The 26,388-nt window shown below is 37.6% G+C and overlaps 2 protein-coding genes across 9 annotated transcripts in view; one reads left to right on the forward strand and one right to left on the reverse strand.

Moving 5' to 3' along the window:
* On the forward strand, positions 1-20,807 carry LOC127436751 (E3 ubiquitin-protein ligase LRSAM1-like). 7 transcript variants are annotated; one of them, XM_051691118.1, is made up of 25 exons: positions 1-124; positions 452-615; positions 764-820; positions 1,771-1,815; positions 1,905-1,982; positions 2,075-2,143; positions 2,886-2,970; positions 3,762-3,883; positions 4,042-4,132; positions 4,346-4,455; positions 4,734-4,763; positions 4,860-4,970; positions 8,934-9,073; positions 9,209-9,253; positions 9,623-9,693; positions 9,998-10,097; positions 10,294-10,381; positions 12,178-12,252; positions 12,739-12,819; positions 13,737-13,832; positions 16,569-16,667; positions 16,759-16,890; positions 17,004-17,073; positions 17,254-17,414; positions 19,197-20,807. In XM_051691118.1, exons 2-25 carry the CDS (start codon positions 544-546, stop codon positions 19,317-19,319), a joined length of 2,151 nt encoding a protein of 716 aa, XP_051547078.1. In that variant the 5' UTR covers positions 1-124; positions 452-543; the 3' UTR covers positions 19,320-20,807. The 7 variants fall into 7 exon arrangements, with proteins under 7 accessions (XP_051547078.1, XP_051547046.1, XP_051547088.1 ...); XM_051691086.1 differs by having other exon boundaries at positions 2-124; positions 4,848-4,970; XM_051691105.1 differs by having other exon boundaries at positions 40-124; positions 424-615; positions 4,848-4,970.
* The window catches only part of LOC127436739 (FK506-binding protein 15-like), a 23,754-nt gene continuing 17,941 nt past the window's right edge, over positions 20,576-26,388 (reverse strand). The window contains exons 15-26 of one of the 2 annotated variants that reach the window (XM_051691073.1): positions 25,195-25,243; positions 24,958-25,064; positions 24,759-24,857; positions 24,590-24,678; positions 24,251-24,353; positions 23,980-24,151; positions 23,561-23,697; positions 22,508-22,660; positions 22,313-22,423; positions 21,822-21,887; positions 21,636-21,743; positions 20,576-21,366 (exon numbers count right to left, since the gene is read on the reverse strand). In XM_051691073.1, the coding sequence (XP_051547033.1) occupies positions 21,235-21,366; positions 21,636-21,743; positions 21,822-21,887; positions 22,313-22,423; positions 22,508-22,660; positions 23,561-23,697; positions 23,980-24,151; positions 24,251-24,353; positions 24,590-24,678; positions 24,759-24,857; positions 24,958-25,064; positions 25,195-25,243 (1,326 nt within the window). In that variant the 3' untranslated portion in view covers positions 20,576-21,234. Of the gene's footprint in view, positions 21,367-21,635; positions 21,744-21,821; positions 21,888-22,312; positions 22,424-22,507; positions 22,661-23,560; positions 23,698-23,979; positions 24,354-24,589; positions 24,679-24,758; positions 24,858-24,957; positions 25,065-25,194; positions 25,244-26,388 lie in introns of both variants that reach the window. The other variant, XM_051691064.1, reaches the window with a different exon arrangement.

The following is a 26,388-nucleotide window of genomic DNA, read 5'->3' on the forward strand; positions in this document are numbered from 1 at the left end:
CATTGCGGTGAAGCATTACGTCATTCATAACGTCCGAGAAGTTGTTCTTGCTTGGTGTGTACAAACCGAGAGGGAGTTTATTAGACAACACTGAGCAGTTCATTGATATTGACACCCTCTGGAGGTATGTCTCAAGAAACTAATGTTTTACAAATATAAAAAAGGTGTTACACAGTCTATTTATCGAGTGTATTCGTCTTTTGCGCGTCAGGTATGTTCATTTGCTATCGTTAATGTTGCATTACCCTGTTTCCACGCTAAGGTTGATCAAACCAAAGTCACATAAAATGGTTAATATTTATATAAATGTCTAAGTGATTGTGAGTGTCTGTGAGAGAGAGAAAGTGAGTAAATTGGTTAATTGTATTATCAATGGTTTTTGTTTGTATTGCTTGAAAGCATTACTTATATTCCTTCATTCAGTCCCACTTTGTTCCTTTCGGATTGATAGCACCTCAGTCAATCAAGTGTCACGCTGGAAAGACAGTGGCTTTTGTGGATGTTGTGGAGTTTCAAATAAAAACGGAACTCTTTGGCTTCAGGATGTTTCTGTTTTTTAAAAAGAAGAAACCCAGCGAGGACTCCAAGAAACGCCTGGAGTACCAGCTGTGCTTGGTGAGTTTGTAACTGCATCCCAGTGTGCCCACATTTGTTTATATGTTTCAGATTACTGTCTCATGTATCAGCAATGAACCTCTTTATAGCAACATTCTACAGTCATAGGACATTGTTTGAGACCATAACTCATCTATGTTTTGTGCAGGCCAAAGAAGCAGGTGCTGATGACATTCTGGACATTTCTGCCTGTGAACTTTCAGAGGTGAGTTACGGAAACTGTAAACTAATCACTTAAAAAATTTACTTAGTTAAAGGGATAGTTCAACCAAAAATGAAAATTCTTACATCATTTACTTACCCTCATATTACATGAAGACATGGACTTAACCACTGGAGTCGTATGGATTACTTTTATACTTTTATTCAAAGTTTTGGACCTTGTTGACTTGCATTGAATGGACTGACAAAGCTGAGATATTCTTCTAAAAATCTTAATTTGTGTTCAGCAGAAGAAAGTAAGTCATACACATCTAGGATGGCATGAGGAGGAGTACATTTATTTTGGGGTGTACTATTTTCTTTAAGACATGCCTTAGACTCATAGGCAATTGACTTGAGACTTGGACTTTGAGACTCATGAACAACACAAGTCTTTAGGTATACAAGTAGAAATATTTTCTCTAAATATCACACTATTCAGATAAAAAAGTGTCTCTCATGCACTTTCTGTTACTCTTTGTCCTGTGCGGTCATTTGCTCCTGTATTCCACAGCAGTACTTTTTATTCCAGGAAATCCTTAGAAATTATTAATAATTTTAATATATGAACTGAATTGTCCTCCAACTGTTTAAAAAAACTAACCTGCAGTATATAGCAGACTATTATCAAAAGAGATCCGAAACTTGACCTGGACTCATGACAAAAGACTTTAAGACTTGAGGGTTGCTTTAGACTTGACCAAAGAAATTTAAGACTTGACTTGGACGAGTGAAATAAGATTTGAGACTTAGACTTTACCTCAGAGACTTGTGATCATAGAATATAACTTAAAATGCTACTCACCTACACTACAATATCCTCTGTTATTTTCTAATTCTGAAATGATTTTTTTTCTCACATTATTTTCAACCAAGAAAGATGAATTATTAATATATCTGAATGCTTCAGGTCATGTCGCAACTATTTTCCACATTTTGAATGCTTGTCTGCAGGTCCCCTCCAGTGCCTTCTCCATGTGTAAAATACTTCAGAAGAAAGTGAGTCTGCTAGCATAACAGCAGTGTTTGTTTTCTGTTGGTGGTCAGAGGAAACAGACTTTTAACAGCATATTCCAACGTAATTGCAGGTATTAATTCTTCATGGAAATGACCTAAGGTCACTTGTACCTAAAGGTTGCTGCATTAGTGCCTTAGCAAATTTAAAGGTGAGAGAAATTGATTGACAACACCAGTTGCAATACATTTCTCATCGAACACTTCTATCCAGTGACAACATCTCTGTATGTCCGTTCTTAAGGTGTTGGACCTGCATGAAAATAAACTCGCATCACTTCCTGATGACATAGGGCAGCTTTTGTCCTTGCAGGTAAATGTATTGTATATGAAGAAAACTGATGTGGATTCAAACAGTGACTTTGATACAAAGTATAATACAGATAGTTCCCGTCCTGGATGCTGACTGGTCAATACATCGTTCAAGCCAAGCTTAAATACAGCTATAATATGAAACACCTGTTCACATATACTATTTTTATATACTATTTTTATCACTGCACAGAACCAATGGGGGCCAATTATTAACTTAGAATCGGAATCAGAATTTTTTTTTATTGGCCAAATAAATTATCCTTACAAGGAATTTGTTGTGGTGATTTTGCTCCAAGGACAAGTGAAACATTACACATACACGCAATACACAATATACAAGAGTGTACAGATGGACTATACGAGAACAGTATACGTAATACATAAATACACAACACAGTACAATACCATACTCTATAATAAAATGCAGTGCACAGTGAACTGAAATACTAGGTTTACATGTCAGGGACTATGTCTTCTAGTGAAAACATGGCACTTACAATAATGATTTATTTTTTATTTTTTGTACTTAAAAAGTGTTTTAATGATAATTTGTGTCCTTAATATTTCTTTTTTTTTTTTGTAGTAACAATTTACAAAATCAACTAAGCCACTCAGTGATACATTGTGAAACTCCGTTGTGCATTGTGCCTAACAATGCACTTTAGCCGTGACTGTATTTACAATATAGCATGGCCTCTTGAATCTTATTGCTTAAATAAAACATTGATTTGTTCTCTAAGGTGCTGAATGTAGAAAAGAATCATATAAAACAGCTGCCAGACTCTATAGGGGATCTACGGCATCTACAGACACTTAACTTGAAAGGTTTGTATTGTGCTTCATTTTGAGCTGATAAGAATTTGACAGTCTTATGACTGGTCTAGAGTTTGATTAATTTTACATTTGAGTATACACTCACTGAGCAATTATTAGGAACACTGTGGTCCTAATTAAGTGCCCGACGTGGTCTTCTGCTGTTGTAGCCCATCTGCCTCAAGGTTTGACATGTTGTGCATAGATGCTGTTCTGCTAACTACAATTGTACGAGCAGTTATCTGAGTTACCGTAGCCTTTCTGTCGGCTTGAACCAGTCTGACCATTCTCCATTGGCCTCTCTCATCATCAAGGCATTTTCGTCTGCCACTCACTGGATGTTTTTTTTTTTTTTTGCACCATTTTGAGTAAACTCTAGAGACTGTTGTGAATGAAAATCCCAGGAGATCAGCAGTTACCAACCCATCTGACACCAAAAATCATGCCACAGTTGAGATCACTGAGATCAAAATTTTCCCCATTCTGATGGTTGATGTGAACATTAACTGAAGCTCCTGACCCATATCTGGATGATTTTATACATTTCACTACTGCCACACAACTGGTTGATTAGATAATCGCATGAATAAGTAGCTGTACAGGTGTTCCTAATAAAGTGCTCGGTGAGTGTATATTTTGGTTTGATAAACTACAAAGGATCTCTTATACCACACAAAGTGGAAAAAGAGAAAACAGAAACGTAAAGAGGCAAAAACAAGGGATAGCACATTAGCTCAGATGTATATATTTATCTGTAGTAATTAATGTGTGCTTAAATTAAGAAGGTGTTTTGATGGAAATAGGGAACTGCCTTTCTGTGATTCCTGTGTCTGTGGGTCGCATGAGCAGCCTGCGTACACTGGACCTAAGTGAAAACAGCATCAGAGAACTGCCGAAAGAATTGGCTTCTGTCCGCACTCTGGAAGTGAGTGTCTTATGTAGCATAAAGGTTTAGAGATTGCCCATTTAAAATAATAATGTGAGAATATATTTATGTCATATCAGATCAAACTCGTGTAACCAGCAGGTAAGTTCAACTGAAAAGACAACCTTGTCTTTACAGTATGCTTGTTTATGTGGCAGAGCCTGATCCTGGACGCACATGTTATGAGCTATCCTCCTGCGTCAGTGTGTATGGGTGGAACAGAGGAAGTGCAGCGCTACCTCTGCTCAGGTTAGGATCCATTTTCAAAGACACTGAGCCTCACAAAGCTCCCCACAAATGTTTTAAACAATACCTTACACATTGCTTTCTAAAAGTATTTGTGACATGATTTAAATTCTTTAAAGGATATATTCAGGTTAAATATTTACATTTGTGACCCCATTCGAAAGTACATTCTGTTCACCTGGTTTGTTTGGTTAATTCATTGTTGTTGTTGTTTAGAGATGGGTGTGGATTATTGCCCTCCATCCCAGTATCTCCTGCCAGTGCTGGAGCATGAAGAAGTGCGGCAAGATTTAGATTGTGTTGATGGGGAGGAGATGGCATGGCAGGTCAGTTAATGCACAGTCATATTGCTGTTGCTGACGTTTTATAAAGCAATAAGCCACTCAAGGCTGTGTTTTGCTGTGATTTTACCAAGTTTAAGGGTGGTTCACTCTATTTTGCGCCCCGCATAATTTATTGAAATATTAGAGGTTGTTTTGAGTTCTCACTGCTTCAAACCATGAGGAAAGTGTCCAAAAAGGTCAACAACAAGCATTTGTGTGCCATTTTCGCTGTTAATGTAATAATGACTTGCTAATCCCTTATATTCTCTTTGACACTGCAGAGCAAATTCATGGACTATGAAAAGAGGAAGGTATGTTTGATTATATTTCTGTGTTATTGTTGGATCTTCCAGTCAGGTATTATTTGCATCTCATTCTCTCTGTTCCTTTACTAGGAGCAGAAACAGCTGGTGAAGTTGATCTTTGAGAAAGAGCTAGAAGAGAAACAGAGAGAGCACACTCAACTTCTCCTCCTCAACAACTCCCACAAAGAGGACATCCTGCTGTCTGTCAAACAGGTAGCCATGCCAACTAGATACAGCACAATAAATATTACAGCAGTTAGCCACAAAATGGTTTGTTACAGTGATTTTATGAAAGTTAAAGAAATAGTTCACCCAAAAAATGAAAATTCTGTCATCATTTAACCTTTATGTTGTTTGAAACCGGTATGACTTTCTTTCTTCCATGGGACACAAAAGAAGATTTTAGGCAGAATGTTATCTTCTTTGTTTCATACAATGAAAGTGAATGGTGACTGACATTCTGCTTTCTGCCTAACATCTGCTTTTTTGTTTGACAAAAGAAAGTTATGGAACAACGTAAGGTTGGGTGGTATTTTTTTACAGCAACCACAGCTGCCAGTTTTTTACCAAAAATTTTGCTTTAGTTACTGTATGCTTTGCATTGTGCCTAAACACCCCTTGAGGAATAGTTCACCCAAAAATGAAAATTCCCTTGTCATTTACCTCTAATGATGAGAGAATTTTCATTTTTGGGTGAACTATTCCTCAAGGGGTGTTTTAGGCACAATGCAAAGCATACAGTAACTAAAGCAACTCTTTTTGATCTAGTAATTTAATATTCTAAATGTACACTGTAAAATATCCTGTTAAATTTATGGTAAAAAAACTGGCAGCTGTGGTTGCCAGAAATTTGCTGTAAAAAATATAGTAACCACGCTTCAGGCTTTATGGGATGTAATTTTGATGCCTGTATATTTTACAGTGCATTACCGTTTATATTATTAATTTATATAAATTTCATACTTTAACCTTCTGAAACTGTAAAAATCTGCTTTTCGCTTTATAATGTATTGTTACTCAACGTAGTATTTACAGACAGGCACATGATGACATGAACTTCATCAGTAGTGGCCTTTCTAAGAGCAATGACCAATAAACATGTAGAGACAGTGCTCAGTGTCACTCGCACAAACACTAAATACCATCAGGGTAACACATGTGAAATTAAAATATAAATAAACATTAACTAAACTACATCAAATATAACACAGAACACCTCAATGTAGATAAGTGATATTAAAAATAAGAAACAACTATTCCCATAAAATGAAATGTGGTGGGTAACGCAGGGAATTTTGGGAACGCCTGATTATTGTTTGGTTTTTTTAACCGTAATTTTAACAATAATTTACCATAAAAAGTACATTTAATGTCTTGTTAAATATATTATAATTTTTTACCATATATTTAAAGGTAACTGCCCATTTACCAATTAACGTTTTTTCTACTGTAGCATTTTTACAGTCTTACCATTTTTTGCAGTGTTTACTTTACAGTTGCCAAGTAACATATCAAATAAAAAATATACTATTGATCTAAAAAAAAATCATTTTAGCTTATGTATAGACACAGCAGTGTGTATATTGTAGGGCTGCAACGGTACATGTATCCACACCAAACCGAACGGATACAGAGCCTACGGTACACGCAGTCACACGAATGATTACATATCTTAGCTTGCGTGAAACCAATATTAAAACAACATATAAAGAAGGACACAAACCACGTAGAACAAAAATGAAAAAATATTGCAGAGCAACACTGGACCGCACGAAACCAAAATTTAACAGAAAAGAGCGGCACACGGTACAGTAGAAACTGCGGATCAGATAAATGCATGTGAAGTTTATACTAGCTAGCTCGCTATTTTTCCAAACTGTGATGGAACTAAACAAAATATAAGTATGTCGGACTTAAGCCAGAGATTGAAGACCAACCGCCTAAAATCTGTTGTTTGGGAGCATTATGGTTTCTCAATAAGCTACAGTAATACTGGGCAACGAGTAGTGAACAGGACGAAGGCTGTGTGTCGGCTCTGTTTCACCGAAGTCAGGTATGTAGGAAGTGCATCTACAACCCCAATTCCGAAAAAGTTGGGACAGTATGAAAAATGCTAATAATTAATTTGTAAATTATATTCACCCTTTGCTATATTGAAAGCACTACAACTACACATATGATGTTTTTCCTTGTGAATTTCATTGTTTTTGATGTACATTAATTTCAAATCAGATGATAGCAACACGCTCCAAAAAAGTTGAGAGAGGGGCAATATAAGACTAATAACAATTTGACGAGTTGATATGAATATGATATGGCGATATGAAACGGGAGATGTTAAACAGGTGAGGCAATCATGTCATAGTATATAGGGAGCCTCCAAAAACAGCCTAATCCTTCAAGAGCAAGGATCATTTGAGACTTGTCAATTTGCCAACAGATGCTTCAGCAAATAATCCAGCAAAGACAAATTGGAAGGATTTTGGGCATTTCACCCTCTACAGTGCACAATATAGTTAAAAGATTCAAGGAATCTGGTCAAATCTCGGTGCGTAAAGGGCAAGACGAAAACCATTTCTGAATGCGCGTGATCTCTGATCCCTCAGACGTCACTGACTTAAAAAACGGCATTCATCTGTAATGGATATCATGAACATGGGCTTGGGATAACTTTAGGAAACCTTTGTTAGTCAACACCACTAGCTGCTGCATCCATAGATGCAAGTTAAGACTTTACTATGCAAAGCAGAAGCCCTACATCAACACTGTCCAGAAGCACTGCCGACTTCTCTGGGCTCATTCTCATCTTAGATGGAAAGCAGAATAGTGGAACTGTGTTTTTTTTTTTGGTCTGAAGGGTCCACATTTCAAAAAGTTTTTGAAAAACAAAGCCGTTGTGTTATCTGGGACAAAGAGGAAAAGGGCCATCCAAACTGTTATTAGAGTCAGGTCCAAAAGCCAGTGTCTGTTTGGGCCAGGGCTGTGTCAGTGCCCATGGCATGGGTAACTTGCACATCTGTGAGAACACCATGAATGCAGATAGATATGTACAAATTCTGTAGCAACATATACTGCGATCCAGCACCGTCTTTTCCAGGGACGTCCTTGCATTTTCCAAACCACATACTGCCCGGATTTCAAGTGCATGACTTTGAAAGCAGAGTGTGCGGGTGCTAGATTGGCCTGCCTGCAGTCCTGACCTGTCTCCAAATAAGAATGTGTGCCGCATTATGAAGCACACCATACAGCAATGAAGACCCCGTACAATTGTGCAGCTAAAGACCTACATAATGGATGATTGGGGGAAAATTCCACTTTCTAAACTTAACAAACTTGTGTCTTCAGTGCCCAAATGCTTAGTAAGTGTTATTAGAAGAAATGGTGATGTTTCACAGTGGTAAACACTCGACTCCCCAACACTCCCAAATTTTTGGAGCGTGTTGCAATCATCTGATTTGAAATTACTGTACATTTTCAAAAAACAATGAAATTATCAAGGAAAAACATCATATAATGTGTAGTTGAGGTGCTTTCAATATAGCAAAGGGTGAATATAATTTACAAATCACTCCTTTTTGTTTTTAGCATTTTTCATACTGTCATTTTTTATTACTTTTATAATTATTTATACTTTTATATAATGTGCATATTATATAAATAAGCACTGAAGTTTTGTATTGTAATTTTGTTGAAGAAATATGCATGCATAGTGCAGTCATGTATAAATGAGCCTTCACAATAAGAATTGTTGCCCATCAGCCACTGTGTTTTCAAAACAAATAATTTAAAGATAGATTCTTTTTTTCCCCTGCTGTGCCGAAACCGCACCAAACTATGACCCTAAAACCGAGGTACGTATCGAACCGTGAATTTTGTTTACTGTTGCAGCCCTTGTATATTGGTTATTTTATATGGCTTTAAACATGGTTCATACAATCAGTTTTTAGTGTCATAACAATCTGTTTTATAAATATATACTGTATATATAGCACTCTTGACCAGACAAAATTAAGCACTGTAGATTTGCACTGGTGACTGGGCAGAACATCAATCTGAAGCTGCAAGCTAATGAAAGCATTTAAATTTTACAATGACCTTATTATCAAAAAGGCAGAATCTCTCTCTCTCTCTCTCTCTCTCTCTCTTTCTCTCTTTCTCTCTTGTTCTCACTCTCAGGAGCAGGAACGGTTGGAGTTAGGTGTATCTCAGCAGCAGAAGGCCCAGGAAGCAGAGAGGCAGAAAATGCTGGATAATGTACGGCAGGCAGAGAGCATTATCATGAGCCGTGTCTCTGACCTCCTGCTCGATAACAAACGGTGAGGGCAGTTGTTAAAATATCTTGCTTTTTTGCAGAGCCACTATTGCTGTAATCATGCAAACTAAGTCTATTAGTATCGTGTAGTTCAGGGTTGGTCATTTATTTTGATTTTCACTTTGTGTGTGTTTGATAGACAGGCAAAGAGTGCCGCATTTCTGCAAGCTCTGGAGGAGGACCGGTGAGTGGAAATTGCACACTGGTCTCTAATGGATCAGTACAGCATTTGCTAACTGAATTTCCATCTAACTAATGGAGCCACTTAAGAAATCCACAGTACAGAGTTCCTGAAACCTCTGAGCTGTTTTTGCTGTGCTACTGCTGCTTTACGGCACAGAGCGCAATTGACCCCTCCCATTAAGGCACAGTGCTTACTGTAATTCAGGTTGGACAGAGCTTTTTCCTACATCAGAAATCAGCATTTTGTAAGATATTCTGCTGTTTGCAAAAAGTTACACACCCAGAAAAGGGTGAAATTTCCCCTTATGTTTTGATTGAAAATATATAGAATGGTTAAGAATTTTGTGTTTGTCCTTTGTTTTGTTTTTAGAATACGCATGGAGCACCTTACTGCCATCACACATGAAGAAGCTGACTCTTTGAGAAAGAAGGAGGTGGCAAGTGAGTTTTGGAGATCTGATAAATTAGATTTATCATTAAACCCGTGTTTCACATTTGTCCGAGAAATCTGGTCTTATATTGAGTAGTGAAGCAATTAGTGCACTAGCCTAGTGGTTCAGACACCTTGAGCTTTGATGCTCGTATAGAAGGCACAAGTTTGAATCCAGCGACAGTGTCTAGCTGTGATCCCATTCTCTTTCCCCATTAATCTCCTGTCCCATCTCTTCTGTCTCGATCAATAAAAAGTGGCAATAGCCCAATAGTAAATTTAAGAGTGGTACTGAAGATGACTGTGTGTTCACAGGTGCCATGCAGAGGATGCTGTCTGAGAGCTACTCTCTTCGGTTACTGCAGGAGGCCAGTGAAGCCAAGAAACAGATTATGATATCTCAGGCCAGCAGGAGGTGCTTCTGTTTTCACCAATACATATGGTTTTGAATTCTGCAGTTTTGTTTCAGTGTTATTTTAATATTTTGAAGAATCTGCATAGCCTAAACTGAAGCTGAAAATACAGTGATACAGTGAAAAATACAGCGAAAATATTTTTTCACTTTCTCTTATCTTTCTCTGTCTCTCTTATTTTTTCATTTTCTTTTCCAGTTTGGACTGTTTAGATACAAAGTTTGACCAAGTGTTGTCCTTGCAGCAGCTAGACAAAAGCAAAGCTATTAGGCAGATCCTTCAAGAGGTTAGTACTCTCTACTTAATACTTTTATAAGCATTTGGCAACCTACAGAAACAATATACATAGGATCCAAAATTAACTTGTTGCTACACCTGCCAATAGCCGATGAAATTAGAAAATTTTTGGAGCAAAAATATTTTCTTACTGGCCATGAAACTGTTGCATGTATTTTTTTGTCTCTGTGACGGTGGAATTATATAGCTGATTTGCCGTGCATTTGACAAAAAGTGCAGGTAATTTTGTCAAAGCCGTCTATCACACTGTAACTTACATCAGCGAGGGTCAGACTATTGTTCTTACAATATGCTTTAGTTCATGCATTACACTGGTGGCCAAAAGTTTGGAACAATGTACAGATTTTGCTGTATCGGAAGGAAATTGGTACTCAAAGTGGCATTCAACTGATCACAAAGTATAGTCAGGACATTACTGATGTAAAAAAATAGCACCATCACTATTTGAAAAAAGTCATTTTTGATCGAATCTAGGCAGGCCCCATTTTCAGCAGCCATCACTCAACACCTTATCCTTGAGTAATCATGATAAATTGCTAATTTGGTATTAGAAAATAACTTTCCATTATATCAGACACAGTTGAAAGCTAGTTGGTTCGTTAAATGAAGCTTAACATTGTCTTTGTGTTTGTTTTTGAGTTGCCACAGTATGCAATAGACTTAAGGTCAATATTAGGTCACAAATGGCAAAAAAGAAACGTCTTTCTCTAGAAACTCATCAGTCATTGTTTTGTCAGTCATTGTTTTGAGGAATGAAGGCCATACAATGCTTGAAATTGCCAAAAAACAGATGATTTCATACATCAGAGTCTGTAGTTTGAGAAATAGATGCCTCACACGTCCTCCGCTGACAGCTTCATTGAATTCTACCTGCTCAACACCAGTTTCATGTACAACAGTAAAGAGAAGACTCAGTGGTGCAGGCCAAATGGGAAGAATTGCAAAGAAAAAGCCACTTTTGAAACAGAAAACAAAAAGAAAATGTTAGAGTGGGCAAAGAAACAGACATTGGATAACAGATCATAGGAAAAAGAGTGTTATGGATCTTAACCCCATTGAGCATTTGTGGGATCAGCTAGACTGTAAGGTGTGTGAGAAGTGCCCGACAAGACAGCCAAATCTATGGCAAGTGCTACAGGAAGCGTGGAGTGAAATGTTACCGGAGTATCTGGACAAACTGACAGCTAGAATGCCATGGATCTGCAAAGCTGTCATTGCTGCACGTGGAGGATTTTTTGATGAGAACTCTTTGAAGTAGTTTAAGAAGTTCTGAACATTTTTTCAAACTGTAATAGTAATTTTTCACATTATTAATGTCCTGACTATACATTGTGATCAGTTGAATGCCACTTTGGTGAATAAAAGAACCATTTTCTTTACATAAGAGCAAAATCTGTTCATTATTCCAAACTTTTGGCTGCCAGTGTATGTTGCAGCTCCTTATAAAGCTAATGGCCAAATTGTACTCACGTTTATTGCTTGGTGTATGTTAATTTTGGATCCTGAATGTACATAACAGTCTGTATTAAAAAAAACAATTGATACCTTCATCCATCCATTTGTTTCACAGGCAAAATAAGTTAATGGAATACTAATATATATATATATATATATATATATATATATATATATATATATATATATATATATATTAATATTATTATTAGAGAAATATTGTCAGCCTATTGAAATATTAACTTATTAGTTGGTGGTCTGGTTTTTCAAAATGAGTTTGCCCTCTGTGTGTGATTATGACATTGTCTATGATTGGCTCTTTGTTTGTAGGAGGAAATGCAGAAAGCCGCCTTTAAAGCCCTTCAGCTCCAGAAGGACAGTGTGCACGCTTACATTCGCAATCAGGTATGCTGCTCAAAGTTTCCATTAGGTTCCATAAATAGGACACTACCAAATAGAAAAGCATCAAATTTATTTCACTACAGCAAATTCAGAGGATAAGTTCTCTTTGAATATACATTTATAAAGGAATATGATTTTTACCATCTCTAATGTCTTATATTAAAGTATATCTGATAAAGAAATTTTAGAAATACATTCAGTGGGTACTTTGCGAGTCATTTATTAAGTAATAATGTTTAAGACCCTGTAGTCTTGGTCAAGTCATTCAGGCAAAAATCCAAAGAATCAATCTTTAAATTATTATTATTATTTTTTAACCCCTTCCTGCTTTTTGGTTCTCTATGCTTGCACAGTTTCAGTCAGCTCATGCTTCTCACATCCCACCTCTCATTGGATGCAATCTTCATAATATAGAACCCAAAACGTGGCTGTGTTTTGCCATGCCTCCATGGGGCCATTTACACCCCCGCTCTATGCTTGTATCCATAGATTAAACTCATAGAGGCAGAGTTAATGCAACTTACAAAGCTGGAGGTTAAGAGGAGGAATTTGGACACTGAGAACCTGCAGGTACGTGGCAGTAGTAGATGATTTGGTGGCTTGCTTTATGGTCCTGGCAACTATTACGCAAGAAAATATGACTCATAGTTTGCTACCTTCCATCACTTTTCTTGTTTGTTTTTGCCTTTCTTCGATTACTCAGTCATTCCATCCTATTCATGTTTAAGCACCATCCTTACACCACATTTATGAGTTATCAAAGCGGTCATTCCAGTGCTCAACAATAAGGAATGTTTTTTTCTTGGCCCGCTTTGACCAGTAGTTAAAATTTTCACTTGCCCTGAAAGCATTTACACTGGCCCAATAATAAAAAAAATAAAAAATGTACACATTTTATTTTTAGCAACATAGTTTTATATGTGCCAGAAAAACCTAAATTATTTAATTCTTAATTAGTTAATTTATTGATTTAGTAATTACTGGGTTTTTAATTTGCAAGAATGGCTGGAAATTATACAGCTGTAATGTAACTCCATGACAGCTATAAATTCATAAACACAACTTTTGTTTAAAAAAAAAAAAAAAAAATGACACATTTCAAAACATTACTGATTGGTTTGTAATTTTCAACCTGTTCTTACTGAAGACTTTCACAAGTCATTCTCAAACTTTGGACCTCATCTGTGTCAGCCATCTAGATAACTCTTACCTTGGTTAAATCAGCACAGTTTGCAACAACAATATTCAGTTTGTATCAGAAAGCCAGATACTTGAGTTTGCAAGACTTAAAAACACATGTACAGGATCAACGAATGTAAGCCATAGTGACAACACAGCACTGGCCCAGTAGAAGTGATCGTTCAGTCAACTAGCCCAACACTTTATCACACTGTCTGTTGAGTCTAACATTCTGACAGGGAGTATGAATGCTTTGTTATATTGCTGTGTGTGTGTCTGTGTACACTTGTGTATTTATGCTGTGGTAGGAGGTTCTTTCTGAGCAGAGGACAGCTCTGACTGACCTGCTGCAGCAGTTATTGAAACAGAAGGACCAAAGAGAGGAGGAGCTCAGGCTGGTTCTGGTGAGTCACTGACACATCAATGTTCTTGTGGGGTGCTTCTCAAACAGAATGCTGCAGCCTACTTAGGCTGTGTCCTTCCTAGAACAGTCCTTCTGAGGCTGTAGGCTAGAGTCCTCCTCAGTATTCAGCGCTAGAATGAGACGGTCTAGTAAGTGCGCATGGCAAACCATATGCATAGAACCATGTGATATTTTACTTTGTTTAGAAATCCCATATACTTCAGAAAATGAGAAATATGTTATTTTAGCAAAATGTGTTATTCACAAAGCTAGAGTCACTAAAAAAGCCTTTATATAATACACTTTGCAACACTGATCTTTGAATTTATATTTAAATAATGAAAAAACTGAACCCTAGAGTTGTAAAACTTTTAAATCTTTTTAAATTCATGTAATTGCCCTTTTTTATTAATTGTATTTATTTATTTTTTGGTGCTTTGTATCTTCTAATTTGTTGTATTTTCTAAACTATTTGCAATTTTTTTTATTTTTCTACATATTGTCATTGCTGCAAATGCAAATAAAAACTTGAAGAGAGATAAAGAAAAAAGTAAGCTGCGTCATAAAAGTTTCAGCCTCCACGGTCACGCGACTCATTTTTTTGCCCTTTTTAAATAATTTGGGACGTGCGCAAAGGCTTGTGGGTGATTGAAGGTCACGAAGGATACACCTGATGCATCTGGCAAAATATGGCAAATGAAGGCTATGCTACCAGGCTGCTTTCCAAGTGTCCTCACAATTGAGATTGCCTTCGAAGTTGCTTTGATGACGTGGCGACTGAGATATCCTGCCTAACGAGGCTGCAGCCTTCCGATTGAGATGCACCGTGATCTTGGATCAGGCACCTAAAATTGTCATAGGAGACACGGGAAACTTAATCAGTTCATATGCTCTAGTCACTGTTACTTGAAATTCACATCCAGTTCATGTATGAGCCATACTGACAGTTTTGGTTTAAAGGCTGGTCCACATTATAGTTAATTCTGGCCAAGAACTGCATATTTGGACAGAAAGAGTCTGATCGACATGTAAACCAACCAACTAACTACTGTTTGTTTTGTTTTTAAGTGCTGTTTAAGGACAGGTTTACCTCAAGTAGTTGATGACACAATGACAGACAAGTGTGGAATTTTGTATTTAAAAAAACAAAAAAACAATTGTGCAACAGTCTCCACAAACACTTGTACAGAGAACACCAAAAAATAAAGTAAAAATGTGTATGGACTCTGTACCGTAAAGCACTAGATATACTCTTTTGACACGAATGCTTAGTGTCTGTGTACATTCGAACGCAATCCCTTTAAAGTATACTTCATTTGACTGTACAAGCATTCACAGGAGGTTGGCGCATGCGTGCTACGACTGCTATGAGATGGTGGACTATTTCTCTTCAGGAGTTTAGACCCATAAAGATGTCTTTATATTCCTTCAGACTCGAGCTATACACATGCAGATATCTCCTGACCTCCTTAAACACGTGCTCTTGACGTGCACATCCACTGTTGTCATTTCTACCTTTGTGTCCTGTTGTTTAGCGCAAGGAGCTCTAAAATACGGGTTTTGCGACAATTACATCTTCTTCTAGCGCTTCTTTGTGACAGCAATGGATTAAAGGGTTAGTTCACCCAAAAATTTAAATTCTCTCGTTTACTCACCCTCATGCCATCCCAGATGTGTATGAATTTCTTTCTTCTGCTGAACACAATCAAAGATTTTTAGAAGAATATTTCAGCTCTGTAGTTCCATACACAATGCAAGTGAATGGGTACAAACATTTTGAACCTCCAAAGTCCACATAAAGACAAAATAAAAGTATTCTACTAAATATCTTAATTTGTGTTCTGCAGAAGAAAGAAAATCACACATCTGGGATTGCATGAGAGTGAGTAAATCATAAGAGAATTAAAATTTTTGGGTGAACTATCCCTTTAATTGTGAGTGCTGCCAACTTGTGGACAATAATTCCAGGCGAATGCACATACTGCACGGTTAGAAAAATCGGGCTGCCAGTGTTCAGTGCTTAAGCTCTCTGCTGATGAGAAAATTTGCGTCTGGCATCCTAGGGTTCACGTCTGACCGAAGAATACTTTTGACTTAAGTAAGAAGTTACCTTAAGGAGCTATTTCTACTTATAGATATAACCCTTGAAATTCTGTAAATTTGTAAATTTGGGAGGAGCTTGTTTATCTAGGACTGTCAATCAAATCTCAAGGATATACTATAAATAACCGGCTGCTTTCCTCACACCAGTGATAATTTTTTCAACGTCCCTTCACCTCCCCATCTCTACCTTTGTTTTATAACTGGGGATCTGAGCATAGTCCTGTGCTAGAGCCCTTCTATTATAGTCAGCATGCCAAACCCATTTACCTTAATGTACTCCAGGACTGTACGAACCAGTACGAACTCGTGAAACATTTTTTGCGGTATGTGATCAGAATTTGTGTCTGTCCAAAACTAATTTGCAGAAATGTTCAAAGACATAACTTTGGAAACAAAGAAAAACAGACAGTTCTGCTTGCGTCTTTCATAGATCTGAGGCTGAGACTACATCAAATCTCACCTAAAAAGTTCAGACATCTTGATAGCTGAATTAAATTAGACCTCTTATGGAAGAACGGGTGGTGGCAGGACCCACAAAAATACAACCTGATACATAGTGTTTAATTTACTTTGTCAATAGCAACAAATGCAAATGTGTGTAACTTATCATTTGAATTGTTTCTCTGCTCTTCAGGTGGAGATGGAGCAGAAGAGTGAATCCAATCAGCAAAACTACTGGATGATCCAATACCAAAGACTCCTGGATGCCAAACCGCTGTCTCTGCGTATGCAGGTCCGAGCTCCTCCAAGTCGATCTTCTACAGGCATAGAGTTCCTGTGTTTGAGGCCAATATTAGTTAAACTCTACTGTCCTCTCTTCTCAGGAGGCAGCTGTGGATAGGGAACTTGGAAATCTGCTCTGCAAGCTCTCTGCTCAGCACTATCTGCCAATCATAGCTCACCACAGAATAACTGCTGAGGCCTTGCGTCACTTGACCAGCAAAGACCTCAGCAAGGTCCATCTTCTCCAATGTTTAGTTTGACCCCATGTTTTGGAGTAGGCTGCACTGTTTCTACTGCTTATGTTCATCAAAATAATTTTTCTTTAACTTCTTACATTTGATTTCAGCTTGGAATCAATGAGGTTGGTGTTCAGAAAGCTCTTCTCCACTGGGCCAAGGAACGCACTCTGTCTGACCGTAAGAACCTACTTTTACACCTCTTGAAGTCATGGAATTTTTTGATTAGGTGACATTGTGACTCCTGCTCAATGTTCAGTAAAGCAATTTGCTATATATTAAAAATTGTGTAACTTGTGGTGTTTACATCTATTTTATTCATTTGTGATTGGGGAAATCATAACATGTTTGTCCCTTCAGCATTCCCCAAAGCAGCCATAGAGGTACAGGAAACTGGTCCGTCCACTCCTAGCGCCCCACTACAGCAGCATCTCACTCCTCCACTGACCCCCAACACCCCCACATCCCCCAATCTTAATGGACCCAGCAGCTCTGAATGTGTGGTGTGCATGGAACATGAGGTACAGCCTTCACCAACATTTCAAAATGTTATTAGTATTTCCTTGGAACCCGAGATTCACTTCACAATGTGGCTCTAGGCTCCGCCTCACACACGAAGATGTTAAAGGGATAGTTCATCCAAAAAAGAAAATTCTATTATCATTTACTCATCCTTATGTTTTTCTCAACCCATATGTACAAAAGGAGATGTTAGGCAAAATGTTAGCCTCAGTCATCATTCATTCACTTTCATTGTACAGAAAAAATATGCAACAAATGTGAATGATGACTGAGGATAGCGTTCTGCCTAATTTCTCGTTTTGTGTTCCACAGAAGAAAGTCATACGGGTTTGGAACGACATGAGACTGAGTGAATGATGACTATAGGCTCTATTTTTGTGAGTGCACGAAGCGCAGCACTACGTTCAACGACCGTGCACTAAGTCTTATCCAATTTTCATGACTAGGGCTAAGCACAAGTGGTCGTGGATGAGAGTGTTTGCGCTATCTGTGGGTGTATGCGTGCAAACTGTGGGTGTTTTATGTATTAATGATGTGGTGCAAAGTGCACTTTGCTATTTTCCTGAGAAATAGGTCATTATGCTCAAACGTTTCAAAAGCAGGTCTGTTTACAGCGCAAAATCTAAATACAGTTCATACATTTGCAGTTTGGAGATTCCACAAGCAGATGGTAATAAAGTTAATGTCCAAACTCTGAAAATATAGTGGAACATCAAATTATGTCCCTGAAGATCTGAGTTGTATAGCCATCTTATGCAACAAAAATTATTAGATTTGTGTTAAACTACCTAAAGTTCATGGTTTATTTTTCAATTATTATTATTATGTTTATATTTACAATTTAATTACGGTCTAATTTGTTTTGGTATTTTTCCACCTGTTGTCGCAGAGTCATTTTTAAGTAACTGCAAAGAAGTTGAAGAGGATAAAATATTTGGATTTGCTTTTTTTTTTTTTTTTTTTTAACATTTTGTTATTTTGAATAGATTTTAGTTTCGTTTGAAGTGTAATTTTAATATAGAATTTTTGGTTTAATTTTTTCGTGTTCTAATAAACACATTTCATTGTTCAAAATCAAGTATGTGCTGATACAATCACTATTAATACTATCCATGATTTGTGTCAGTAGATGAAAATTGTGCCTAATATAATAATACGTTCCCTATAATTTAACGGAGCGTACATCCAAATCCTGATGAGAATAACATTTTCTAAGCATATAAAAGGTGTGTCACTGTCATAGAAATATGGCCGACATTCAATTAATGCACAAAAGAACATATTTTTATTCTTCTAATTTATTGTATACAGTCCATTTGCACTGCCAACTACTTGTGAATGTGCTGTCTTTGTATATATCGCTGTTGCTTGACGGGAAATAACATATATAATAGGATGCAGATGCTGCAATAACTGGAGAAAAACCTCTGAATTAAACTGCATTTGAACCAGTCCATTAGCGCATTGTGCAGTCGATTCTCAAACCCACTTGCACCTAGACTTGATGTATACTTGCACGAAAATACCAAAACTTCATGGCCATGCCCATTGACTTTGCGCTTGACTTATGGTATGGGTTAGCGCTAGCTCTCTTAAAATTGGGCTCATAATTTAATTTACAGGTGTACAGGTACAGGTGTTTTACCTCTCAAACTAAATACTTTCATACGCATGATTTTGTAATGAATCTTGAAAGTGTTATATTTTATCATTCAAGCAGCTGTAGAAAAACAAAAGCATGGAGTTATTTGTAACTATTATTTCTCTCCTTCTCTGTGTAGGCACAGATGATCTTCCTGCCGTGTGGGCATGTGTGCTGTTGCCAGACCTGCAGCGACGCCCTGCAGTCCTGTCCTTTGTGTCGTGGTTGTATATCTCAGCGTGTCCGCCTTTACCACGGCTGAAGCTGCGGAGCTTTCACAATGACCTTCCATGGTCTATACCTCATTCATTGATGTTGTACCTTTCTCCCATGTGCTGCATGAAACTGCAATGTGTGAACCTTCAAGCACATTAAAAGTTAATGAATTTTCTCATACTCTCCAACTACAACTAGCCAATCAAAGAGGAACTTATCCAGTTTTCCTGACCTAAACTTAGGAAGATATATGCTAATATAAAAATATGCCATGTTGGTTATGCCCTTTATATACGCATTCCTGCTTAAGTTGAAGCACTTGTGCCTTTTCTATATTTAATGTCTACTCTTTTTTTCCTCTGCATTTAATTAGCTGCATGTTCTAGTAGAGCTAAATCTCTAGCCACACACTTCCCTTCGCACTATCAAGTTAATCGAGTGTCTGCATGGTACAAAATCTCCACCATTTCCCTACAGTGGCATCAGAAAGTATTTTAATACCTTGACCAAACCAGGTTGTTATTAATGAAAGTAATTGTCAGATTTGTATTTTTAGTATAAATTCGTAGACATCTAAATACTTTATTTTAACGTTATAGAGAACAGAGACTTTTGCTGGAGTGGGTAAAGCCCCATTTGTTTTTACTTGGCAACACAGCAGAATAGGAAGTATTAGGTAGAAAGAAAGTAAAATCTTTCTGAAGGCACTGTACATTGCTGTCTAACACTCAAAGGACTTAACCTAACAAAAGCACTCTCTGTCTTTTTACATTGTGTCAACCGTCCGGCCTCTTGACTTCAGTGATTCTTATTCAGTGAAAAATATTACACAAACACCCTTCTTACATCACTTGTGTGTACTTCTCTGTATCTGTTTTCATCCAAGTGTTCTTATGTGCAAGTCTTCTTCTCAAGTCACTTCGTTATAGAACAAAAAAGAACTCAATATGCCCACGTCTGTAAATAAAGCAATATTACATTTTCACAGAATGATCTTGAAATAGTGTTTATCAGCATGTAAAATCACATCACAAACTGTTAATGTGTGCTTGGGTGCAATACAGTTATGCTTTAGGGACCAGACAATTTCCTTCATGTCTTGTACTTGCTGTACAGCTCTAATTGCATCTCTCATTTAAGAAAAAAACAGGACCGCTTTTGAATTTTCAAGTAGCATGTACAATCTTGTGTACATGGCAGTTTATGTACCAAAAAAAAAAAAGGCTTGCAAATTTTAGTAGCAGGAGTTAGTATAACATTTTTTTATTCTCTTTCTAGGAACTGGTAGATGTTATGGTTATTTGATAATACACACACACACCTCCTTGTGACCCCCTAAGTAAGATTGAAGCTCAATGTTAAATTATTTGTGTAGCCATTACATGTTTCCCTGTGTTATTCACATATTCATAATATAGTGTATTTTTTCATATTTTTACCCAACCCACCAGATCTAGTACTGTCTGTTCATTTTTAAGAGTGTATGGGTTATCACTGCTGTCAGACTACAGGAAAATAAACCTGTTAGACAATGTGTCATAGTAACTGTTTTTTAAAAGAACTCCTTGTTCACACACATATAAAGTTACATACTGTATGTTATTACATATTTACCAATTATGTTATCTTTTTTTTTTTCATTTACTTGCCTTGTACCATTTACATCATGGATTAATCAATATTGGCCATCAAAGCTAGATGTTTTTAGCCTTACAGTTTGCCTAAGCCAAAAAAAGATTTCATTGCAACAAACTTAAAGATCAGCAATCTATTTGACAACTGTCAGTGAAACCCAACTTTTAAAACTTTTAAATGTCAGTCCTGTTTTTACCTGCTTGAAAAAACTAATGTGCCCACTATTCCAATACTTATGATTTCAAAGAGTGCTTACTCTCTACAGAGTGCGTTCAGTTTATATTCAGCTGAATGCTTTGCTCCAACTTTTGGCCTCTTTTTCTTTTTCATTTTTTCCCTTCTGCATTCCCTCCAGTTGAAACCCTTTCTTCAGTAAATAGATACTCTTCCTCTAACATATCTTCATCCATGTCTGATTCAAGCTCCCAGGGTTCTGAGAGGAGTTGCATTGTGACACTCTGCAAAACAAAAACAAGTCAGTAAGACAAGAAGCTTGGTTTATTAGTCTAGTAATTGAGAGATTTAGTTATGTAAGTTGGGATGCTTGCTTTTCTAAAATAAGTGATCAAGAAATGCTATTTTAGCCAAGTGTACCATATTTTACCTGACTGGTCATATACCATTGTGACACATTCTACCCTTTACCTAATTAGTCATCACTTGTAGTGTGCTTTGTATAGTCTCTAGACAGTATGCTTCTCCCTTGATCTGATTGGTTGCACATTACCTTGATGGTGTTGAGAAGAACCACAAGTACTTTGCGTCCAGTGTAAGACTGCTGCATATGAAACTCTGTCCTGAGAGAACGGAACACTCCATTCAAGACTCGCTTTACCTGTACATAAACACAGTTTCAGCTTTACACTTTAAATGTCATAAGCCAAATGCAAAATAACTGCCTGTCATATCTCACCTCCACACACAAATGTGTCTCAAACTGCTGTTTCTCATTTGGTGATGCTGTTTTCAGGTCCTCAAACTAAAATGATGGAAGTAAAGGGAAATGGGAGAGTGAAAAGGGAACATACCTGTTGCATGTAAGGTGAAAGTGAAGCATGTGATTTCTGCAACAATAATGGCATAAATTAAAATCTGAAACAAAAGCACACAGAAACCATGCATTATTATTTTTCTGTCTTGCTTTTTTTCACGATAACTAAAAAAAAAAAAGTAAATATTACTGAATTATTATGACAGAAAAATAATAATGCATGGCCTCTGTGTTCTCCTGCATAAATTATTTTTGCAATTCTGTTTGGTGGCGCAGAAATTACACACGACATCCAATGTATAATTCACAACACACTCTGTGTACTGTCCTCTTTCCAATGTCTGTCTGGACATCTCCTAAATTTTATCATTATGATTTTGGAGTACAATCTTTCTCCACGCACTCGCACACACTTTCTCCACCTGTTCTTGCAGCTGAGCAATTGTTCCCTCAAACGTTCCCCTCTGCTCTGCCAGGAAAACATCACACTTCTCTTGCCATTCTGACTCAAGCTCTTCTTGCAGCTGAACACGCGCATTGGGAAAAAGAGTGTTAGTGAGTTAATTTCAAATGATCTCTTAAAAGGTATATACAGTCCTCATACACACCTGCTTAATGTTTGGTTCAGTGGTGTCTCTGGCTTTTCTGAGCTGCATGAGGAGCCGCAGGATCTCCTGCTGACTACTCCTATACTGTTCTTCCAGCTCCAATAACAAGCGCTCCCGCTCTACCTGCCACTTTCTCTTCCTGTCTGACAGGATCTGACATAAAATACAAAAATACCATGACACTTTGATGTTACATTGCAATAAAGTTATCTGTTTATGGGTTTTCATTAAATTAATTAGTAACAACTTCTGTATACAATAATTCGCTCAATTAAAAAAAATAGTTCTCCAAAAAATGAAAATTCTCTCAAGATTTACTCACCCAGATGCCATCCCAGATGTGTATGACTTTCTTTCTTCTGCAGAACTCAAATGATGATGTTTAGAAGAATATATCAGCTCTGTTGGTCCATACAATGCAAGTGAATAGTGACCAGAACTTCAAAAGGTCACTTCATAAAGGCAGCATAAAAGTAATCCATAAGACTCCAGTGGTTTAATCCATGTCCTCTGAAGTGATTCAGTCAGTTTTTGATGAGAACAGACAAAATATAACTCCTTTTTCACTGTACATATTGCCATTACAGTCTCTAGACATGATCATGATTTCAAGCTCGATTACAATTCCTAGTGCTTGATGCATGCGCAGAGCGCTAGGTGGTGCTAGAAAGTGTAATCAAGCTCGAAATCATGATCGCCAAGGAGACTGCTGATGTCAAGGTTTATAGTGAAAAAGTTATATTTTGGTCTGTTCCCCCTCAAAACCGATTGGATTGCTTCAGAAGACATGGATTAAACCACTTGAGTATTATGTATTGCTTTTATGCTGCCATAATGTAATTTTTGGACATTTGGAGTTGTGGTCACCATTTACTTGCATTGCATGGACCTCCAAAGCTGAGATATCTTCTAAAAATCTTAAATTGTGTTCTGCAGAAGGAAACTCATACATATCTGGGATGGCATGAGGGTGAGTAAATGATGAGAGAATTTTCATTCTTGGGTCAACTATCCCTTTAAATCTCACACACCTATGTTTATGCACAAACAAACCTGATCCAGATTCTCCTTTTGAGCCTTCAGATCTTGTATCTCCTCATGCATGTTTTTTATGATAAGTTCCATCTCTTTGCACTTCTGTTTCTCTGCTTTCCACTGCTGCTCAGACTGTTCTTCCTTCTTTAGAAGCTCTAAAAACACACATGGGTAGTTGACGCAGAATATGTCCATAAGCTTTTTTTATTTAATCAACATTTTAGGTTACAATTCATATGAATATAAAAGGTAGAGTGTACTTTTTAAGTGATATGACTCATTACTATTTCTTTTAAGTTTTTCACAATTTTTAAACACCTTTTTGACTTTGCAAATTCAGTTTACAGTAAATGGTCCTAACAGTAAACAGTTTGATAGGGAGTGTAGTATGTCACACTTCCAAAACGTTACATGCCACTAATAAATGTTAGGAAAACCTTCCACATGGGCCTCCAGAAGGCTGATCTGAGCACAGTGCTTGTAGTTATCATTCAGTGCTGCACTGAGTTCAGTCTGAAGTGCTGTCACCCTCTGCTGGAGATTCACCACCTCCTGCTGCAACTCACATACTTGTGTGATGGAGGATGGTAATTCTCCAACTAAATGAGCCTGAGAGACAGAGAGAGAGAGAAGAACAAGAGAAAGGCCAATTAGAAACCCATTAAAAGCCAACATAGCATTTTTATCAAGCCCATGTGTGTTTTGTACCTTATCCTGTTCAGTCTGAAGAAGAAGAGTCTGGTTGTGCTTACTGCTGCTCTGTAGAGCTTCACTCCTCTGATAAAACAGCTGACTGCTCTGCTCCCTATACCTGTACACACACACACACACACACACACACACACACACACACACACACACAGGGTAAAGACAAAAGACACAGACTGGTAGTGAGTATAGGTTTACTAAACAAAAGTCATTATAAGATCAGATCCCTACTATTCTGTTCAGAAATTGTATATTATATTTATTAGATCAAGCAAAATGAAATTCATCTATGTTCATATAGGACAGAGGAGCAAAAACAGAGCTGATTGTTAAACACACCTCTGATCAATTAGCTCCCCAATTTTGTTGTTTTTTTCCTCTAACTGAGAACTTTTCTCCAGAACATCCTTCTTCAGACACATACTTTCCTAACAGGATAAACATACACAAATAATGAGCCTTTAAAATTACACCTTGATACAATAAAATGTCCTTGTTAAATCCATACATGTATGATTCTCTGAATGTTGTGCAGGATCACGTTTGTTTCTAAGGTCACAGAGGAGAGTCCGAAAGAAAAGCAGCCCTCTTTTTGCAACTCATCCACCTGAAAACAATGAAACGATTCTGAGCTTCTGACATTTACACTTTGATAATCAGAAGAACCAATAAATTGTGCAATCCACATCACACATTCACAAACATACCTTGCACGTCAGTTGGTCCACTCTGCGTGCCACTTTCTCAATAGCAAGCAGAATTTCTGTGTTTTGCTGGCGAGTGTCAGACATCAAGAATGCTGTGATATCAGGCGCTGTTAAGAAAATACAACGGTTATGATAGTGAAAGGAGGTAGTGCAGTGACAACATGATCAAGAATATATTGCATGCACAAAAGTGATATGTAGGTATGAGAGTTGTTTTGGGCTCATGACAGAACATACTTTGGTACGGAACATGCTGGGATGGGTAGATTGAGGTAAATGGATATAGCTGTGATGAAACATAAGGATTATTATTAAAGTGTTAAAATATATCTATATCTATATATATACACAGTGCATTCAGAAAGTATTCAGACCCCTTCATTTTTTTTTCACATTTTGTTATGTTGCAGCCTTATGCTAAAATGGTTAAAAAAAAATCACATCAATCAATCTACACTCTATACCCCACAATGACAAAGCAAAAACCAGATTTTTGATAACTTAGCAAATTTATTAAAAATAAAAAACTGAAATATCACATTTACATACCCTTAACTCAGTACTTAGTTGAAGCACCTTTGGCAGTGATTACAGCCTCAAGTCTTTTTGGGTGTGATGCAACAAGCTTTGCACACCTGGATTTGGGGATTTTCTGCCATTCTTCACTGCAGATCCTCTTAAGCTGTGTCAGGCTGGATGAGGACCGTCAGTGGACAGCCATTTTCAGGTCTCTCCAGAGATGTCCGATTGGGTTCAAGTCCGGGCTCTGGCTGAGCCACTCAAGGACATTCACAGAGTTGTCTCTAAGCCAATCTTGTGTTGTCTTGGCTGTGTGCTTAGCGTAATTGTCCTGTTGGAAGGTGAACCTTTGACCAGGTTTTCATTAAGGGCATCTCTGTATTTTGCTGCATTCAGCTTTCCTTCATCCCTGACCAGTCCCCCAGTTTCTGCCACTGAAAAACACCCCCACAGCATGATGCTACCACCACCATGCTTCACTGTTGGGATGGTACTGCGCAGGTGATAAGCGGTACCTGGTTTTCTCCAGACATGATGCTTGGAATTGAGGCCAAACAGTTCAATCTTCATTTCATCAGAACAGAGGATCTTGTTTCTCACAGTCTGAGAGTCCTTCAGGTGCTTTTTTGCAAATTCCAAGTGGGCTTTCTTGTGTCTTGCACTGAGGAAAGGCTTCCATCTGGCCACTCTGCCATAAAGCACAGATTGGTGGAGTGTTGCAGGGATGGCTGTCCTTCTGCAAGTTTCTCCCATCCCAACCATGATCTCTGGAGCTCAAGCAGAGTGACCATCAGGTTCTTGGTCACCTCTCTTTCCAAGACCTCGTACTCTTCTCCCACAATTACTCAGTTTGGCTGGGTGGCCAGCTCTAGGAAGAGTCCTGGTTGGTTCCAAACTGCTTCCATTTAAGAA

This window comes from Myxocyprinus asiaticus, chromosome 4 (assembly GCF_019703515.2).
Source record: "Myxocyprinus asiaticus isolate MX2 ecotype Aquarium Trade chromosome 4, UBuf_Myxa_2, whole genome shotgun sequence".
NCBI lineage: Eukaryota > Metazoa > Chordata > Actinopteri > Cypriniformes > Catostomidae > Myxocyprinus > Myxocyprinus asiaticus.

Excerpts from the sequence above, each read along its gene's own strand:
- LOC127436751 (XM_051691086.1), top strand. The coding sequence starts at position 544 with ATGTTTCTGTTTTTTAAAAAGAAGAAACCCAGCGAGGACTCCAAGAAA. Across the intron at positions 9,254-9,622 it reads CAAGCTCTGGAGGAGGACCG|AATACGCATGGAGCACCTTA; the intron begins GTGAGTGGAAAT and ends TTTTGTTTTTAG. Across the intron at positions 10,098-10,293 it reads ATATCTCAGGCCAGCAGGAG|TTTGGACTGTTTAGATACAA; the intron begins GTGCTTCTGTTT and ends TTTCTTTTCCAG.